We start from the raw sequence: 22449 nt of genomic DNA, 5'->3' as shown, positions 1-22449 counted from the left end.
CAAGACTCAAAACGGCAGCAATACCAGCAACAAGATCAAGCAACAGCAACAATTACCACCTAGAAACACAGGGGCAGGAGGAACTTAAATAGGGACTAAACTAGGCGTTAACAGGGAACAGGGGATCAGACTAAACAAGACAGGTGAAACCAATAAACCAAGGGGAACCGATCGGAACATAGAAACCAAGAAACTAGAACAAGGCATCGAACATAGAAAAATAACCAGAGAGCCACGCGTCACGTAACTGATCAACTCATTGACTGGCCAACAGTGCGCGCAAAGAGCTTGCTAGTTTTATTAGTCCCGACTTGACCCAGGTCAATGAGGCCATCGTTATTGTCGAGCCCTGCATTTCATGGTGTATGTAAAGGTGTTGACATTGCTGAATAGTCCTAAATAACTAAAGATGAAATCACTCATAAAAAGATTAGATCTTTGCTGTATTTGTTGACAGTTTCTCTCTATTTTTAGGATCTCAAAGTATTAACTACACGCATGGATGTAGCATAAAATTCTGGGCCCTGTACATAGGCGGTCTCTGAGGGCCCCTCCCCACTTTATTCAAGATTCAAACATTTTCGAGGGCCCCTCTACACATTAGGGCCCTATATACTTAGTACCCCTTTTCCCCCCAGTCCAACGCCCCTGACTACACGCGAGGAATGTGATCGTATGTGGATACGGCATCTTCAGACATGAATAACACGGCTACCCGCTGCACAGGCACCAACCGGGAACAGTGCGAGAAGTGTGGGAAAAGTAGGATTGCAAGGCTTTATCGTGTTTTTTTATAGCGATATACTTGAACTTTATATCTAAATTAATTTATCCGTTTTCTATGGCCCATGTACAGAGAAATCTTGAAATTAAAATATGATGAAAAAGTTATCGGCCAATGAAAGATCCACTTGCCGAAACACGTTTTACGGGTCACTTAGTTTCTGACCCTGTTTGAGCCAGATGGTTACTGCTTGTCATTTGCTTAATCATTGGCTTAATAACCAAATGGACATACAGGGCAGGTTCAGTTACCCAAACTTATGTATAGAACAAACTTACAATTATTCACTTTTGTTTAGATAAGTATTATGAAATAGCTAACAAAATTGTCTTAGTAAATTACTTCACCTTTGTGGTAATTCCTTCACAGACTCAATTAAATAATGACTTTTTCCTAAATACTTGGAAATTATTAATGTTGTGATTTTCTAAAACAAGGGAATGGTTCAAACTAACCCTTTGGCTCACTCTCCCATACAAATCAATGGCGAAAATGGGACGCACAGCTTTTTTCCCACTTTTGTCCAAAAAGTTCTGCACAATTTGACTAGTTCAAGCCCTGCAGCACAGAAACAAGTCAGTGCTAGTAATAAGTCTGAATAACACATATGGCCCTAGGGTGGTTCCCATATGGAAAAGCATGGCAACAGTAGCTCAGGATGAAACCTGCCAGCTAGATAAGATATATGATCAAATTGAAGAAACTGTGAGCGGTATTAAGGTTTTAATTTATTCTGTACCCCTTTGTATCTGTGCTCAATATTTGTCTTTCTTTGTTAAGAAATGAACCATTACAACTATTGTTCAAGCCTCAATTTGACAAGCAAAACATTCCTGGGGCAGGTTCCCCAGATACGTCCATGAATTCTGCCCATGTTCACATCACCGTGGTAAAGAAACAATGCCACAGGTCAGAGGAATGGGAAGATGAGCCTGGCTCCTTCCCCTTTAGTTTTGTCAATGAATACAGTATGTGATGGGTAACTTTAATTACGTTTTTGATTGGGGGAAAAGTATCTCAATCATTCAATCTCACTATGAGCAGTCAACTAGTACATTCAATTAAAGAATAATTTAACCTTCAGACTCATAAGAACATACTCCAATTACATTGGCAAGATTCACAGCTTTAGGCTGCATTATCAATAACTAATATGATTCATAGGATTTCAAAATCTTACTCTACATCACCTATCTGAGAAACAAGTCAGACAACCATTGGCAAACAGTGTCAGACAGCAATTGACTTAATTAAGACTCCTCAGAATGTAGGTGGAATTCCTGCACTGCATTGTTTACCAGTGTGTTTTCATGAGGACCATCTCAGAGTCACTGGACAGGTAACACGTTGAGAACTGATTAACCTCTGCCCAACAACTAGCAAATGAACAGGATTTTTTTGTCGATTTACATGACTTTAGTTGTCTCTGAGTCACATGTCAATGTTTGTTGTAGGGGACTCATTAAGTCCTTCACCTTTGGATTCAAGATGGGATGTGTGATTAGTTGATTTGATCAATAGGCTACATTGGCATGAATCACAACCTCTACCCTGTGAGAGTAATCTGTAGCACTCATTTACCATTAGTGAAGATGGAATGTATTAATCTGTCAGTAAGAGCTGATATCAAAGCTGCCGTCTCCTTGCAAAAATGTAGACAAGTAAGAATGTGTGGAGCCTAGCAAACACATCTCTTAGGGAAAAAGCCCCACAGGCTCACAAGCTCCTGGTCTAGAGCAAGTTGAAACATCTATGACACAACAGCCAGGTAATTGTCAAGACTTGTCTTGTGAATGACTGCATTAAAACTGTTTATTTTCTAGAGTAGCATTACACAACTTAACAATTAAAAAGTAAAATCTAAAGGTTTTAACCAAAACTTACCAAACATACACACGTGTACATGTCATTTCTAGGTCTGACCACATTTGCATTCTTCTCTTAATAAATTATCTCACCAAAGAAATTGCTTTCAATCCACGCATGAGAAAAAAAATGAGGTGATAGCAGACAAGGGACAAAAATAACTCAATGACGGCCTATTATTTAGAAAGACAACTCTGTGACTTGAGAGTAACACAACTTTTACCATTACATTGCTACTACACTGCCGTCATAGTGAATTTACATATGTATTTCTAAATTGAGGGCGTAGCCTGTCATCATATAAATAACTAAAATGGACCCACTTTGTATAACACTGTTGGTCTAGTGCACCATGTATATAAACGCAAATAAAATATCCACCCAAGTGTTATCTGTGATCAAGGTTGACACATGTCTCACATGTTCAATCTGTTCAGTTCCACCACGCAATCAACTATTATCACTGCCCCTTGATCAAAACGTCTTCCTTCAATGAAAAACACTTGCCATCTGCATATTACTGTAGAAGCTATTTACTGTATCAAAGAAGGATTTCAAGGATTTCAGAGACAGACAAACAGAGAACAATGGTAAATACCTTATTAACACAATGTAATCTCAATATTAAAAACACACTCAATGGAACGTTCAGTCAGAAAACTACAAATACAGATGTCTATTTGTATGGGACATACTACACACATCATTACATTTAAATTGCTGATTAAAAAAGGCAGATCTTTCTCTTGTGAAACCAGAGTTTCAACAACAGTTAACAGGAGCTGGAGCTGTTCAAACAAAGATGTTGTGATAGGGTTGGAACAGGTCTTCTTTAGTGCCAGAGGGGTGTAATACCGCTCAAGTCTAACAGACTGAAAGTTGACAGTCAAGTTTTCATTTTTTAAGCAGGGTTGCTCCCTTTTTAATCATAGTGTTCTCAAGACACCATTTGTTTTGGTTTCTGAAAACAGATGACTAATAGCTTAAGACACCAGGAGAAAAGACATGCTATTAGAGAAGCTATATTATCACCATTAGTACCATCTGCAATAGATACTTGCCCTTAATCTCACAAAGATCGGCCATACTGACACCGGAGCCTCTTATACCCACCAAGTCTTCCCTTTTGTAGAGACAGCTGCAACCTTGCCTTGCAATGTGACTGTGTACATGCACTGTTCCTCCAGAACATGGATACAAAGTGGTAACTGTGTTTACACAGACACAATGTCTGATCACACAGCAAGTTTCCTCTTTGGCAACTTTCTTCCCAGCAAAAGTCTCGATGGTACATTGTGTATGACTACTTGATCCTTTTTATTGAGGTTTAGAAATTAAATTATATTCTAACCATGTGATTTTTTTTCTTCAATTTTTATTGTTTGCATTGCATTCAGCTCTGGGTCTGATTTCTACACACAGAAAACGACATGTTGAAATATATTTTTATATAAATGTGTGTGTATATGTATAAGTGTATATATGTGTGTGTGTGTGTGTGTACGTGTGTACGTGTGTGTGTGTATATATATATATATATATATATATATATATACCCTGAAACATACTTTTTGGGAGCTAAACCAGCCTTTATTCAAACATTGCTCTAAGGAGATAAATGCTGACACATAGTAATAGCACTAGCACTAGTCCTGAAGCTGGCACCCCTAATACCAGGACAATGAGGGCTAAGGTTTTCAGTGCTTCCTCCTACTTCTTTCCGCAGATTATTCAGTTAGACTTAATTTGAGAACACTGGCATTGATCATCACAGCTTGCCTAAAATGGCAGAGAGTTCTATGCTTGGACGTTCTTCCGTGTATCAAATAAATAATGTTTAAGCTACCATAAAGGCTATTTTGTTGGGATGAAGCTGTGGCGTGTGACACAGCCTCGTCATCAGTCACATCCTTGTTGTGGTGACCTGCAGCCACACTGTAACCTCACTATAGGCAGACAATGGTACTTTCGCCCAGTGGAGTACCTGTTTTAAAGACAATGCCAATAATTTTAATGTGAAAGGACACACTGGGAAAAATTTCAATATGGCTTTGTATTGACTTTATTGTCCTCTTTTCTTGTTGAAACTTTAACCTGACAGCTTACTCTCTAAATAATTGTCTTCATAGTCTTAATCCTACATTGTTATGCAGAGGAGTAAAAAGTACAAAGTAATAGTACTCGGCTGTGTTCACCGGTTTTGGGAAGTTCCTAAGGAAGAGCTAAATGAGCAGGCTAGCAGAGTTCATACCTAACCAATGTAAGTGATAATTTACACTCTTCCTTTTTTTATTGATCATTGGTTACTTTTGAACTCACTTTACCTGGTTACTTAGATCTTAATTAGATACTTAATGTGGTGAACACAGTTGAACCCAGTTGATTACATTTACTTTGTACTTTTCACACCTCTGTTGTTATGCCTAAAAGTTTTCAATAATCTCCATTGTCTCTGAAGGTCAGATAAAAAAAAAAAATTGTGGGTGATAAAAATATGATATTTGTATATTTGTCTGTAACTCAGCAATCAAAATGCTTATTAAATGGACATTAAATCCCCTTTTGCTTTAAGCTGCTTTTGATTTACTGCAGCATAATAGAAGAAGCATTTAGCTCGAAATCACAGTACAACCATATATATATCACTCTGTGGACTTTAGTAAAGTCCACAGAGTGAAAATGTAGTACTATAAATCATTTTGTATGGGCTGTCTATAGTAATAAACTGTCAGAAATGTGAGAATAGGGGGTTGTCTTTTCTCCTTCTGTGTTGCACAGATTCCTTAGCAGCCTCCTGTAAAAAGTGGGAGAGAATGCTTCCCGGCGTGGGGCTATTGAGCTGGCCTCTCCAGCTGCCAGGGCACTCGGCGGTTTGAGGGTCCGCCAATCCTAGGGAGCTGTTGCGTTAACAGCGTGACTTTTAATCCACCCCCCCAAATTGTAGTGGACTAGGGAATCCTTTCATGCTGGTTATTCACATAGCAAAGCCTCAAGAGGGCCTTCGAAGGGCCCCAGTGGAAAGGGTTAAAGGTGGCTTGGAGAAAGCTCTGGATTGCAGACGCATTGGATCCCTAGCCTTTGTACAATGACTGCCTGACAAAGAAGTGAGGACAACTTTAGCAAAGCTCAAGGCAGCTCTCATTTGACAAGTACCCTCAGATATCGAGAAAAATCATGATTACGTATTTTGAATTAAGTGGCTGTTGTCTATTTGTCATTGTCAGGGCCTATGATTATAATCAGTCTGTTTAATGCCATTTACTTTTTAAACAATTTCTCATTACACACAGTGAAGATTAAAGGGTCTGTTTCATAATTAAAACTAAATGTATTCTTGCAAACAGTCCATCTGGCGCAATGACACACTTACGGAGGACTAGGCCCAGCAGGACCACAGCATCAACCACATAGTCAAATCTGCTCTGAAATGCCGGTTCTAATGGGCTTTGGAATGGCTGTCACACCCATCTGTTCCAGAGCCAGGGACTAGATCTGGAATGCAGGAAGACATAAAGGGTTTTCCTACTTTTTTCCTCTCCATGAAGAAGATCAAACTGCCTTCCCTGTTAGGGATCTTGTTCAACGGGATAGGTGTAAAAAGAAGTCTGATCCAATCACAGTCTGTGTATAATGTCTGCCTATGTAAATGTTTGTGTGTTTGTGTGTTTGCATGCACCGTCTTTGAAGTAGTGGGTATTACAACCCTGATTACCAAAAAGTTGGCATTCTGTATAAAATGCTAATAAAAACAGAATGCAATGATGTGCAAATCATTTATCCCTATGTTTATTTGAAAATAATACAAAGACAGCATACAACATGTTGAAAATGAGAAATGTTATTGTTTTTGGAAAAATACACGCCCATTTTGAATTAGATGCCTGTAACGCGTTTTAAAAAAGGTGGGACGGGGCATGTTTACCACTGTGTTGCATCACCTCTTCTTTTAACAACACTCCATTAGTTTTTGGGAACTGAGGAGAGCAATTGCTGGAGATTTGAAAGTGAAATGTATTGCCATTCTTGCTTAATATAAGGTTTCTGCTGCTCCCCCATTTCGGGGTCTGCTTTGTCGTATTTTTAGGTTCATAATGTGCCAAATGTTTTCAGTGGGTGACAGGTCTGGACTGCAGGCAGGCCAGTATAGCCCCAGACTCTTTTACAACGGATCCATGCTGTTGTAATAAGTGCAGAATGTGGTTTGGCATTGTCTTGGCATTGTTCAGCATTAATGGTGCCTTCACAGATGTGCAAGTCACCCATGCAATGTGCACTAATGCACCCCCATACCATCACAGATGTTGGCTTTTGAACTGTGTGCTGATAACAAGCTGGATGGTCACTCACCTCTTTAGTCTGAAGGATGCAGCGTCCATGTATCCCCAAAATAATTTAAAAAATGTCTTTGTCAGACCACAGGACAGTTTTCCACTTTGCCTCAGTCCATCTTAAATGAGCTTGGGCCCAGAGAAGGCGGCGGAGGTTCTGGATCTTGTTTATGTATGGTTTCTTCTTTTCATGGTAGAGTTTTAACTTGCATTTGTGTATGCAGCGAAATACTGTGTACACACACAATGGTTCCTGAGCCCAAGCAGTGATTTAGACTACAGAATCGTGTCTGTTTTTAATGCAGTGCCACCTGTGGGCCCGAAGATCACGACCATCTAATATTGGTTTTCGGCCTTGTCCCTTGCATACAGAGATTTCTCTGGATTCTCTGAACCCTTTAATGATATTATGTACCGTAGATAATGAAATCCCCAAACCCCTTGCAATTAATGTTGAGAAACGTTATTCTTAAATTGTTGCACTATTTGCATGCATTACACCACTTTTCCAGACTTTTGTTACCCCTGTCCCACCTTTTTTGAAAAGTATTGCTGGCATCAAATTCAAATTGGGCACATATTTTTCAAGAAACCATAACATTTCTCAGTTTCAACATTTGATATGTTGTCTTTGTACTATTTTCTATGTGATTTGCACATCATTGCATTCTGGTTATCTTTACATAGCGTCCCAGCTTTTTTTGGAAATTGTGTTTTACCTTGACACAGTTTTTGTAAATAGGGTTGCAGATCGATTACCATATGTATTTTTTACTGCTGTATTTTTATATACAGAGTAATACTAATAATATTCAAAGTTGTTACAATATTTTAATACAGTCACATTATATTTATTTACAAAGAGCACACAGAGGAAATGTGATGTGGCATTCTAGTGCTGCATAGCAAAAGAGCAGTGATGAAGTTCCAACAGAAATTCACTGAAACATTTTTCCATTCATAGAAAACCTTGCTGCACTGCCAATTATACTGTTTACCATAAGTTACCGGTACAGTGTTGCAGAAAATAATAAGTGCCTGGCAGCGGTCAAGCAATGACTCTAGATAGTCCTGAGTCTCAAAACAACAACAAAATACACACAGTTAAGCATTATAAATTGATTGCACATGTTAAAATGTTCATTTTGGAAGACCTATCTGTAACAAAAATTAACTGCAAGTTTGTTGACTATCATGTAACAACAACATGCATGCTAACTAACAATGTAGTTGAGCCAGGCAGTCAAACCTCATATTAAACAAAGCGTAATACGATTAGAGATGGTTCTAATCAATGCACTTCACAGAATGTTGAATATGTTACACCAATAGACAGCAAACTAGCTGCTGTTACAAATTAGCTACTGTATTACCTCCTCTGCATGCTGCAATGTGCGCAGCTGACCAAAATGAGCCACTGATTAGGAAACATGTTAACAGGCAGGCAGACATATTTTTCATACATTTTAGGCAGTATTTTAATAACTATTGTCATGCAGTTGGCAAGAGTCTAAAATAAAGATTGAGCGAGATTTTGTATTTACACTGCACTAGCTGCAGGGGGTGTCTATGTGGAAAGTGTTGCATGTTATCTCAAAAACTTTTTTCCCATTTAAATTATTTTTTAACAATGTATAGCCAATGCAAACCTCACAACAAGTCTTGTTTATCTGAATAAAACCATTATAAAGAGGCTCATTGCTTGGCTAACCACAAGCATACAGTATGTGGAAATATCTAAATCTCACAGTTGGTTGTTAGGGCAATGTGTGTGCGGAGTTCCAAGGCAAAAGTGTCTGGTGGAATAACCATGTGTGAACTATGCCTCTGATATCTAACATCTGTTCCTCTCCTTGTGCTCCACAATTCCCATTCTGTACTGGAACATCTTTGCAATGTTGGTACAAGCATGAACTAGGCATGTAGAGCAGACACCCTCAATCATCCCAATCCCAAGCTCTTGATTGCTGAGTTCAATGAATGTTGTAGTTGACTTGTATGGTCATGGATTGAGTGTGCCAAACAGTGTCATTCTTGTGGGATTTAACAATGACTACTCGGCCATAAATATGAACTCAATGTCTTTCAGTCAACTGTATTGTATGTAGCAGCTGCATTGAGACATCGAAAAACACATGTATCCATTTTCTCATGCAACTCACTTATCTTAAATTTATAACCGAAATCACACACAACTGGCTATTTGATTTGATGAAAACCACTGACGTACTGTGCATTTAATTATGTCCAGAATTTTGTTTCTCATTGTCTATTCTCTAAATATGGGCACATAATGTTGCTTTGGGATCCAATCTAATAAAATGTGCAACCAGTGGACGTTAATTAATAAAATTAAAGAGTTTGTCCCATACAAAAATACTGTATAACATTTCCTTGAATATTCCCTTTTATGTATTGATTTAAACAAGTAACAAGAAGATAGGAATAAATGGCCTACATGAAAAATTAGAAACAACCCAAAATAAATGCTCCAGTCTTCATTTCAAAATGTCTACAGCCATGCCTTGTGTTTAACAATGGCATATACATATATACTTTTAAAAAATGGCTGCGATGTCTGCAAACAGCAACCAGCATCAATATTGTAGCTCCATTCACTGCTTTCTAAAAGTGGAATATTGGAGTGCCTAATGACATAATGCTTTTACTTTTTTTCTTGAACTAAGCCATCCTGAGGTTTCTCTTCTTTTCTGATGTGTTCTGGGTTTCTGTTTTATCAGAAACAGCGTGAAGGGATGAGTGCTGGAGGAGAACAAAACCACTCCTGTGACACTTCTCAAAGGAATCCCTTTCTTGTGTAAACTACGTCTGAAACCTAGAGAGCAAGGGCATGGGTGGGTTTATTAAAGGCTTGGGGGTTGGCACAGCCTATTTAAACAATGACAGAGTTAATCTCTAGACTGTCACTTTTATTCACTGGAGCATTGATCATGATGGCACAGTCAGGCACAGCTTGAGCTACTCCACTTGGCTTTAATGTATTAAACACCCAGGACACTCAATATCTGTTCGATTTATCATGCGGTCCAGCAAATGTCTATTTGGAAGGCCATGTGATTTTGTGGAAATAATTAAAACATAAATCAATAGCAATGTTCTCTTCTATGATAGACATAACCACATACAGTCCCTGCAGACAGCTATCCATCGTGGAAGGTCGTAGGTCTTTTCACAGAGATTATGAGGTTTGACTAATTTTGAACTTTAATAATACTATAACTGGGTGGTTAAAACATCAACCTTCTGTCTCTCCCTTCTTTTTTGGGGCCCCACTTGCTTTTCCTTGAGGAATTAATAAGGGATTTGTTGAATTACCTAAGGCTATAGAGTCTGATTTCAAGATAGTACAGGTAAAGAGTCTGATTAGGGTCTGATTACCTTAACTGGCAAAGGTAATTCAGTAATCCCTCATCCAGTTGGCGACAGATTAGCATTTTAAGACATTTTAAAATATGTATATGGAAATTGTGCACATTGTTTGTTGTGTGTTTCCATCAAACAGGCTTACTAACGTAATAAGATAATAATATATAATTACATTTTTTCTAATGCTTTCCTGAGTCATGGAAGAGGAAGACCCAAGAACCTCATCATATGATTCATATGCACATTGATATGATGGTTACTCATTCAATATATCAACAATATATCTACAATTAAAATCCAGTTAATTGGTGAAGTGAGGATGAGTATGTTTCCATAAAAAAAAAACATTACAAAACCAACACACAAAACTATCACTGTTAGTATGAGCAAACAATCTATTGTATTTCTCATGTGCCAACAGTTTAAAAACAGCGTTGACTGGACACCACCTGCTTGGGTCTGTCTGATACATACAGTAACTCATAATCTTGTGAAATATAGAGCAGAATTACAATGCTATTGCTCTTGCATGGGAGAGAGGTAGCAGTTGAATTCATAAGATTGAATTAATAAGATTTAGAAGTGATGGGTCTCAAAAGTAGAAAAAGCATGCTACTGTGCACAGTAAATCTATTGGTTAAAAACAGTATTTTCTCGATGTTTGTGCAAAACAACTGCCAGCATAACATGAGAATTTTGACACCACACTAAGTTTTTGGGTGAAAATGTTGATATTAGGTATATTTTGTAAGGCAAAAAAGGTGCTCCATGAAAAAAATAAACTAAAAATCATTGTAACAGTTTACTTGGAAAGTCAATCTGTAGATGCTTTACAGACTATCTACAGGTGAGAGAATGCCAGTGGACTTTGATTTGATTATTTCATACTAGAACCTTTAATTTATACATTTTATTATAGATTTCTTACACATATAGTCTGAAGTAGGTAAAACAAGGGTAATAATGTACAGCTACATTTTTAAGTAAACAAAAGCAAACTCATGTGCCTCCTGCAAAACTAAAAAGCAGATACAAGAAAGGGGATTTCTGGTATTAGGTTGGGCCTAATTGTAATACCAATTTGGAAAGTATGCATTATAAAACAATATTATACGAATGCTTAAAGACAAAAATCTTAGTTGAGCAACAGACTATCCACTAAGCAATCGTCTAGTTGCCTGAATTGGATCAGCTCTAGTAAGGTAACTTTAGTTTCATGTTGGGAAATAATTGTTTGACAAAAATGTAAGGGAAAAAATATGTTACTCACATAGGTATTTAACCTCTGTACTGTGGAAGATCCCAGTTTACACAGATGAAAAGAATTGGCCCAAAAAAGGACACAATTACCTCACCATTCATCTCAACCTGTGAACCATTAAAGTTTCTGCCTCACTGTTGAAGGATAATTGGTCAGGCTGTGAATCTTATGTCAAATGAAGACCAAAAACATTCTACAGAAGTTAAAGATGGAAAAATACAACTGCATAGATTAGGAAAAAGGTACAAAATAAGATCCAAATGTTTTGATATCCTAGTAAGCACTGCTGGATCAATAATCAGGAAATGGAATGAAAAGAATGTCCCTCAAAACTTCATGCTCATTACTCAAAAAGTACATCTGGATTTTGCCAGAAGGCATGATCATGACCCAGCTGCAATGTGGGAAAATATTTTGTGGTCAGATGAGACCTTTTAGGCCAAAAAAGGTAAATGCCTTATCATTACAGTGCAGGACGGTGGTGGCAGCATCATGTTGTGGGGATGCTTCTCATCAGCTGAGACTGGGAGTCTTGTTAAAAGAATGCATGGAGCAAAACATATGTAATACTGCAAAATAGCCTGCTTCAGTCTGTAAAAAAGTGGCTTTGGAGTGGCTTTGAAACAAAAGTGAATGTGCTACAGAAGCCTAATCCGTTCTGATCTCTATCCTATTTAGAATATGTGGTACTATTTGAAAAATATAGTCCACAAGTTTCATCCAACCAACCTGAACAACCTAGAGCAATTGTTTCAAGGAGAATGGGCCAACATCACCCCGACTCTGTGTGCAAAGCATGTATATACCCCCAAATACTTAACTGTTATTGCAATGAAAGGTAGCTCCACTATATATATATTATAAGTAATAGGGCTCCTGAGCCCCTTTGGGGCAAGGACCCCAAAATATGTGTTGGGGTGAATACTTATGCAAGCAATTAAGCAGTTTTTTTAACAATTTTTCAGCATTTCAAATAAAATACCAAAAAGCATGACATTTTGCAGTATCATGTAATTAACATTAACTACCATTATTTCAGTAATATCAGAGAATTGTTCAAAGGTCTGAATACTTTTGCAAGGCATTGCATTGGACTGAGATTTAATTACTTTTCATTAAGGCTGGGAATTGCCAGGTTTCTCACAATATACTATCACAATACTTAGATGCCTATCCAATATGTATTTTAAATCTTACAATTCTATAATATAGCTATGCTGTACCAGAATCATATTTATAATTCAATGCTGAAAATATTTTACACTGTGTGGGCCATACAATGGAAAAAGTTAATGTTTAAGATTTAGCCAATGGAAAGGCTACATGATAACTTGGCTCATTATAGCTCTTTGCTAAAATCACCAGATGGCAGTGATTATTTCCTGTAACAAAACGTGTTTCTCCACAAAGCAATGATTATTTTATTATTTTAATCGGTGTACCCAACCAGCAGAAGGATATATATATAACCTTGAATTTGGAGATTTACGTGCAGCTCTCTTCAGAGAGATTTCTTTTTATTTTCACTTTTGGTATATACTCACTCTATTTTCTATATTGGCACCACAATACCACTGTGATAGGGAGTGTTCAATGAGAATTCTTTTTTTTTATCAATAAAAGTATTAAAAGAATATTACTCTTTTTTATTTAATATGGAGTACAGGTTATGAAGCTAAAATACTGGAGTTTTGTTGCAGATAGAACCAACTAGAACAACAAAATTATACTACAATTTTGTCAAGAAAAACATAAATCTCTTGTTGTGCCCTTGACCAATTGTTTAATTGTTCCTGGAAGTTGCTCTGGATAATAAAATATGTTAAATAAGTGCAAGCAATTCGAATGTACCTTAAAAAGAAGTTGGTTCTAGTAGTTATCTACACCACTACATGGCAACTAAGTAATTAACTACTACCTGTATTTTAATTTAACTAACACTACAAATTTAGTTCTGAAATTACATTTCTAGTTGGACTTCATTTAGTTAACTGCTCCCTAGCACATTTGCATCGTGTCTAGTGTTTACAGTGCTAAGCATTTTATAAAGTTCCTTACTTTACCAAAAGCTATTCCTCATGTCCCCAATAGGTATCTTTGCTTTTCTATGCTTTTCTATGCTGTATGTTTGTTCTCTGTATCTCAGTAGCCCTTTCCTTGCATTTCAGTGTGACTCTTGATTCATGTTATTACATTAACATGAAAAAGGACTATCCAAGCCTGAGGTCTGGTACTGGTGAGAAATCAGCAGTTAGTGTGGTTGAAGTTCATAAGACTCAATGTGATTGGCCTGATCATTCTAAAAGTACAAATAATGGTGACGTGCCATAAAGCATAATTTTAAGAAGTCCAAAAGTTGTGAAAACCCAGTAGCTTTCCTCACTTGAAGAGTATTTTAATCTAAATATTAAATAATACCAAAAAAGGTCAGACATAAGTATCAGCAAAGTAGCAGTTGATTCATCAATATTATATACAGTTTAGCTATATGCATAGTCAGCCAAATACTGAACACTGACAAAGAAGGGAAGTATCCCATCAAGAAAAATGTGGAAATCATTTAATTAAAAAAGAGAATTTGTTCTGTTGAACATTCACAAAACAGATAATATTGTATACTATGACCCTTTGCATAAATGTATCTTAAAAAATGTAAGAGCCGATCTGCCAGGGAATTACAGTGGAAAGCCCTGTTAGCTGCTTTACAGAGTGATTTACCAGCACTAGCATAGGAGTAGTGTTATTCCATATGTTTGTTTCCGACTTCGACATCTATAAGCCTCTAGGCTATCACTTTGAGTCATAAAATCATAACAGCTAACAACAACTCACACAAAGTTCATTCAACTTCCCTAAAAAAAATGCTTGGGCCTGTTTCATTATTAGGCAATATAAAATCACTGAGAAAACATCTTCCACATACATTATTAGGTTTACATATCATCAGACAGCAAAACTACTGGCATCTTTGTTGACATAAAATACAAAATGGCTGCTGCATACCAATTCAGAAACTACAGCTTCTTAGTTTGATCCAATTCCGCAAAATGAATTACATGTATGCATAATTTTTTTTTTCATATATTGTAAAGTAAATCATATGTTTAAGGTTTAAGTAAAAAGCTATGGATGTACAATATATATTTTTGTTTAAATTAAATGTACAACAAATCAGTGTTATCACGCCTGTATGAATGTGACCAACATGATATAAAATCAGCTTTTTAAGTGCCAGTCTACATTCTGGGTGACCCAACTACCAACATTAGGCAAAGCAAAGCAAAGCCACTAGGCAGGAATCAAACATTAACTTACTTGAGAAAGCAGCAACAAACCTATTGTAAATCAACACAACCCTTATTTTAACAACCGTTAATTAGAGATTTGTCTCTGTCAAGACTTACACAAAGTTAGCGTCTTGACATTTTTGAATAGTGTACTGAAGAGTGAACAAGGCAAGGACTAGGCCACATCATTTGACTGCATGTATTACATCAGGAACAATGAAGCTCCTCCATAATGTTTGTTCTCAACATTTCACATTTTGAAGAGTTGATAAGTGTGATTCACCTCATTTGCACAATTGGACAGTGAACAAATGAATAACAGGTAAACATATTTAATGCAAGGAACAGAATGACCTTATTGTACCATGTTATTTAAACGTTTACTTATATAATTTCATGTTTTTATTGAAGTGATTTATCCCAAAAGTTATTTTGTTACTTGGTAAACTGTAGCATTATTAAAGACAGACATAAACTACCTGAAACTATTCATATTCCATTGAAGACTATGTATTGTACGATTATAAGTACTTACAGGGCTAAGTCGGTTTAAAATACATACAAAACATATGGACGTTTGATATATATATTAATCTAGATCACATAACAAAATAACACAAAAGACCAACACATTCTGAAAGCAAAATCCCTGGTATGGTCTAAGGTTTGAAGTGTGTTGAGGATTATGACTTGGCAATGTATCTGCCCTCAAAGCCAGAAAAAGGGTTAGAAAGGTGTCAACACATCCAGAAGAGAGCACCTGAAAACCAACATGAGATCACACACAAATGAAGCAGCAGTGGCCTTTCACTTGATTGTAGAGACTACTGCAATACAAATGCCGAATACCTTAACAGACTGATTATAGGTGATTTTTTTCCTGTCATAGATTTTGGTTGGAAGTTGATTAATGCAGACACTTGTTGTATCTAAATAACTTAATAGCTTACCATGAAAGACATTTGCAATACAATTTAGAAACACAACAATGACTCACAACAATGACTCACACTATCTTATTCCACTAACAAATCATGTTTCCATTTTCCTACGATGCATCTTCTTTGATATTGTTTTACAGCATGATCTTCCATTCAACACTGTGTAACAGTATTAATATACAGCACATCACAGAGCCCTAAAGTTGGGAACATGTCCAGGCGCCAATGCATACTGATTATTAGTAAACTTTATGCATTTGAATCGAATCGCATGGATGTTCAGTGTTCTGTTCAATACATGTTAATACAGATAGAAGTCTAATATAAATTAGAACAAAGACACTTACTTGGGGTTTCGCGAGCTCCAAATAACTGATTCCAACGATTTGGCAACGGGTAACAGCGACCTGCACAATACTATTAAAATCCAAAGGTAGTACTTCCAATTCGTACCGGAGCCGGCCATTTCCACGTTAAGCCTAGTCAGTGAGTCAAAATTAATCAACTACACGTTGAAATCATTCGAAAAAAGCTATAGTTTGTATCTCGCAAAAGGTGCGATCCCAAGTGTCGCATATATATTATGCGAAGGGATACGGTAACGAATGCAAATTACTATGAAATGACTAGCCTATTCCATCACTGAAAATACGTATATATATATATTTTTTTTTATCTTTTAGTTCTGCATAGCCTGTACAAGACAATATTGGAGGTGTGATAATCGTCAGGCTCTTTATTTCATCACCTTACCAGTCAACGTCGAATAGAGGTTTAAGGTAGACTATGATCACGTTCAAACTAACTGACACAACACATTTCTAAACTGACACTGGTCGGAAAAATAATACTAGACTGGGTAACAAGTGGAATCTTTGCCCGCGAACCCTTTCGCTGGAGTACGTTTTGCCGTTGTAGATGCACATTTAACATGCCGACTACAGTTAATGTGACCCTTTTGTCCTTGCTTCATCAAATATATAATTGGTACAGTTGACACAGTATAACTGTGTTATACTAATCGTTGTGTATTGAAGCCGCTGTCTGAATATAAATCCATTTGATTTGATCGACTAAACACGCTTTGACATAAAAAACTGTTTATCTTCGAAGTAGGCTACTCCATTCGTTTAGTAGCAGTTTCCAAAATAGCCGCGATAAAATGCGCAAAATCCGTGTTTACGCTGGGAGTTAGAGTCTCCTTTGCATTAAAATTCCATCCACTTGAACGTTTTTACAGTCTGCCTGTATATTGTGAACACCAACTCATGTTCTAGGTCCGTGCTGAATTGCCGCTTCCTAAGGGCATGACTTGTCTCTTAAACATTATGCCTTTGAGAGTGAGTAATCCAGTTTAGAGTATATAAAATAATGGTATAGCTGTTCAAAAAGTTAAATTTTGTGCCTTTTTAACTAGAACTCGCAATTCATTTTCCAGTAATAGTTCCAGCGCACAGCGCACACCCAACCGACAAAACGATAGGATCCCTTCTCGCACACACTTCTCCGAACATTATGCAACGCTTGAATAGCCCTTGCCTCCCAACCAATCAAGGCTTGGCAGAGTCCTCTCATTATTATGTTGTTCATCATTCCCTCTACGGAAGAGACTCGGACGAAGTCTGAGTCTTTATAGTGGATAAATGGTAATGAAAAGGTTATTATGTTTATCCCTTAATATGCATGGACTATTTATAAATACATATTCGTTGATCGGAAATTGGTAATATGGTGGCCTGGCTATAAACTTGTCTCTGCAATCAACAGATATAGCCTAATAAGGTATTGCCTGTGTAAGGTTTAATTTAGCAGTGCATGGTACATTTACTCTGAGATGTTACTCACTACATTGGCTATAATGTGTTTTGATAGTATAATGTGATAATGTGCTGACTGTTGTAGGTCTATTATGGTTCGTATTACACCGTTGACTGGGTTGCCCTCTATCGGAAGGGGCTGAAACTTAAGCTATTTCAGAGGGGATCGTCAGTCTATTCATGTTCTATTCTGTTCCATTACATCCTAAAACCTTTCCTTGTGGGTAATATATTGCATTCTAAATTAAATTATGGAATTCATCAAAGTAATGGCAGATTATTGCAAAGTCATAACTAATAAAATAACTAGAAATGAATGCTATTAAATGGAGATAATCAGTCAACAATGCACTGATGCTTGGGCCCATGGCTGTTTTCATCATTTGTTTTATGCCATGTTTAGCACTCAGTGGATCTCTACAAAGTAATAAACACCTTTCTGTAGTTTAGTCCAAGTAAGATCTCTTTAATCCAAGTAAGATCTAGGACATTTGCAATTAACAAAATAAAACCCCCACTTTGAGCTGAATATGTAATATTTTGTTTACAAGCACCATGTCTATAAGGAGAATCATTATCATTGTTGGTTTTCTGTTACCTATGAAAGTTTGAAAATGAGTGGTTTTGATGACATGAGGCACAAATACGCGCATACATTACGTTTTTGTGGGGATCATTTTTGGCTTGCCGTTGCCATTTTTATAACCAGTGGCCAAAGATAAGACGCAGACTGCATCTTTATGATAAGAACTAACCTCTCTACACAAACAGTTATAATACATAGCATATTGGTTAGCTTAATGGTTAACCTGAAATCACGGCATTATAGTAAATTGTGTAGAATCTTTGTTTATTCCCTTAAGGTATGCATGTCAACAATTAGAATAAAGGACAAAAACACAAAATGGTCTGCATTTGAATATTAAACTCATGGAAAATACCATTCATACATGTAGTGAAGGGGTATTAAGATGTAGCCTAATAGGGAACTGTCATGTTGCCAAATGCCATCAAAAGGTTAATTCCCAGGTGTGCATCCTGTGGTTTTGCCCTTGAAGAAAAGCATGGCTGCACTGAATTTAATCAGATGTATATTATAGTTGTTATTCTTTTTTGTATGCATTTCAATTGAAGCCATTTCAAATGTTTACATTTTAGTGATTTAATTTACAGTAACCACACAAACCAGTAGTAGTAAAGTACACCTAAGTCAATGAAGTAGCTATCAGCCACGGTTTGTAGAGTTATTTCAGGTTTTATATATATATATATATATATATATATATATATATATATATATATATATATATATATATATTATTATTATTATTATTATGATTATTTATTATTATTATTTTTAAATATTTTTTTTTACTGCAGACATCACTGTATGCGGTCATATCAGACTAAATTCAGGTACTTAATGGTGTGAATAGACAGTCCAATATTACAGCTGGCTGATTCCACTGACTAGTATACAGTATATAATATTTGTAGAGGTTTTTAATGGACTCATTCATGTGGATCTATGCTACACTCTGTTGGGATAGGACCACAGTCACTACCACTGATTTATGTTGGGCGTGACCACTGAAATTGTGAGTCCTCTGATTGTAAGACATCCGAATGATTGAAACAAAGATATTAAACTGTTGAGATAAAGTTATTGTATTCATTTTGTACATTGATGTGAATTGTGTCTGACTTAAGCCCAATAACATGCCAGTGTTCTATCTTAATACTCATATTATTGTCTGTCATCATTATATACTTCACTAGTCTGTGGCATACTTAAAATGGTCAGTTTTGAATGTATTGCCTTGTTGGTGCAGTTAGTCACTGTTCTTATTTGCAAGTGCTACACAATGGGCTAAGGCCTTAGTGGTCCATAAAAATTGTCAAGAATAAAATAGTTTCAGCAGTATTTTGCCTTAGGTATGGTATAATTCAGAGCACTTCTGAACACCCAAAATGTTAAACTCTCTGACGATTTTTGTAGTCCAGACCTATGCTACTAGTACATGTTATTTTTTTAATATGTTGTTTTTTACTGTGATATTCTTTTCATGGTCACTGCCTGGAAGATACTGAAACATATTGAAAAGGGAACCATATTTGGAATTCACAATCATCAATACATACAGAGAACGCACTGTGAGAGTAGGACACCACACAGGTGACTTACTCTATGGCTCAGCTTTAGAGACACTGAAACCATTAATGTGCCTCAGATGTCACTTGAGGACTCTACTAATGGAATGTAGCATTTGGTGCACTCAACTCTGATGAATCATTGATGATAAAATCTACAATCTATAGCATACACCACAGAATGCAAATATACCATATGTCTAAATTTCTGATTTTCAAAACAGTGGTTTTGTCCAACCCCCAAAAAAGGTTATATCTGGAAAGATACGATTCCAAAGAGCAAGTAAGAAGCACATAATTTGAAAAGAGAACAGTTCAGCATGTGCTAGCTAGAACAAAGTGTTGCAGATGTGGATAAGATTTTAAGTGGGTAAAACTAAAGGCTTGCTGCATTGTGTAGTTCCAGCCTGGGGTCTGTGTAATTATAGGGGTCTAAAATGTGTCATCAATTATTTATAAAACTGTAAGAATGAGCAATTTGCTTGTCGTCCGATATTTATAATGTTCCTTGAAAGGGAGACATTGTGTCCCCCTAATGTTTGATTTTCAAGGAACGCTTTAACAATACCATGTCAACACATTATATAATCAATGATGGGAGGTTTTAATTCGATTTTTATGGAACTACAGGCACAATTATGGTTACTTTTGTGTTTATCTGCTATGAGTATAGAAGCAAGCACTCTCAAGGAGCAAGGCAAGCTTATTGCTGAATATGCATAAACCACAATAGGAGAGAGGAAGAGAGGACTCTTAGGCCTGTAAGAATATAAAACTAACTTAATGTTTTTTTATTTTAACTTCTCTCTAGAAACTGCTTAGGAATATCATAAATCATAAATCATCTATGATATATAACAGAAAAGGCTATTGACTCATGGGACAGAATAAGGACTCAATTCAATCAAACCCACATTGCAGTTTATGCTGTTGCTCTTTTTCTAATGGTCAAACTAAGTCAGAGACTGGTCTTGGGTACTATGTAAAACATACGCTTTCCCGTTTTTTAAATGTGGCTGCTGAATGAGGAATATGTGATCATGAACCTTCATACGTAGGCTAGAGTACAATATGAAGTTGATGGATGATTAGACAATCACAAGGGCATGTAGGCCTAGACATCGCTATAGAATAGTGCTGAGCAAAGTCATTTTATCATAAAACTCTAAAAGGTTGGCTAAAAGGTTGGCTGTGTGGTTGAATCATAACTGTGCAAATTAAACTATGCAGTGAACTCCCAAAGTATTTGGACAGTAACACATGTTTTTTTGTCTCTGTATTCCAGGAATTGAATTTAAAATGATACAATTACCTGGTTTAAGTACAGACTGTTACTGTCTAAATACTTTTTTAGATTTGAGTGTACATGGCATTAAAAATGACATTTAATTTTACACTTCCACTATTACAGTGTTATTTTTATTTAATAGAAATTAATTTACAATAACCTTATCTAGTAATTGTGGTTACCAATGATCTTGATGCATGCAACACTTTCTGGCCAAGGGGTTTGTTCTTTATACACTGTTGGCACAGGGATGAACAACATTTTTGTAAGCAATTCTGATTAGACTAAAATGTTTGATTATTCAAATATCACCTGCAATTTGTCTGAGCGCTAATCAGGTATATTCCCAGAAAAATGGCATGTCTGGATGCCCTAGTTTATCCTAGTTTAGATAAAAAATATATATAGTATATATATAGTATGGCCAATTGTTTTTTTTACCTTAATGCTCTTAAAGTGCCAAATTAACCTGAATTGCTATTCCTAAAGGATAATTCACACTTCCAAAATGTGTTGTGAATTTCTTGGATTGTTTTCAAAACCTAAGAAGATGTCCAGGGAAAGTAATGCTGTAAAGATTTAAATACACTAACCCAAATCCCAATCATTAAAATACCTAAAATGCTCTGTATTGCTTGCATTTGTATTGCTCTCCGATTCAGAGTCAGTCACAATTTAGTCACATATTTTACTCATTGTGGCTGTAGACCAAATATCTCTGGTTTTGAAGGAACCGACGTATATCTGAAAACCTCCTTTTGTCTGTCAGAGAAGAACTGGAGTTTTCTGAAGCTTTGTGCACGTGCAGATCACATTTTGCTTATGTGTTTATTCTCTATAGTCTCTCTACTTATAGAGAACAAGTGGTGAGTTTAATAAAGTTAGATCAAAGTATTCAGGTTGGGCATAGTCCAACACTGGCAAAAGTCATGCTACAATTCAAAACTGACATAGCAAGTTGTGGGAATCTATTGCAGAAAGTATAGGCCTAGATGTAAAAAAAACTTTGGGAATGGCTGAACCACTAAGCAAGAAGATACCTTAGTCATATCCTTTTTAATTAACATCTTTACACTCTATGATTTGTTTATTTAATCTGCTGCCTAGTAATTATTCCAGGCGATTTACAATCCATTGAGACCATTGTAAAGGCAATGGATGAAATGAAGAGTGATTGATTCATAGTCTGAGAAGTGGAAAAGTATCAAAGCATGTGAGTTTTATTGTTTTTGACTCAATCATGACTTTGTCTTTCATTACAGTGCCTCCTTTTTGTCTTCCATTGTAGTGCTCTCTTTTTTCATGTTTTATATAGACATATGTTGTGGAACAAATGCAT

General features: G+C 36.4%; 1 protein-coding gene across 1 annotated transcript in view; it reads right to left on the bottom strand.

Moving 5' to 3' along the window:
- Positions 1-17356, bottom strand: part of efnb1 (ephrin-B1) — a 73493-nt gene extending 56137 nt beyond the window's left edge. The window contains exon 1 of the mRNA XM_010895406.4: positions 16202-17356. Coding sequence (XP_010893708.1) covers positions 16202-16320 — 119 coding nt within the window. The 5' untranslated portion in view covers positions 16321-17356. The remainder of the gene's footprint in view (positions 1-16201) is intronic.
- Between the last annotated feature and the right edge of the window lie 5093 nt (positions 17357-22449).

Source organism: Esox lucius, chromosome 7 (genome assembly GCF_011004845.1).
Source record: "Esox lucius isolate fEsoLuc1 chromosome 7, fEsoLuc1.pri, whole genome shotgun sequence".
In the NCBI taxonomy this organism is placed as follows: Eukaryota; Metazoa; Chordata; class Actinopteri; order Esociformes; family Esocidae; genus Esox; species Esox lucius.
The sequence above is the reverse complement of the archived record's forward strand: the minus strand, read 5'-3'. Positions and strand labels throughout refer to the sequence as shown.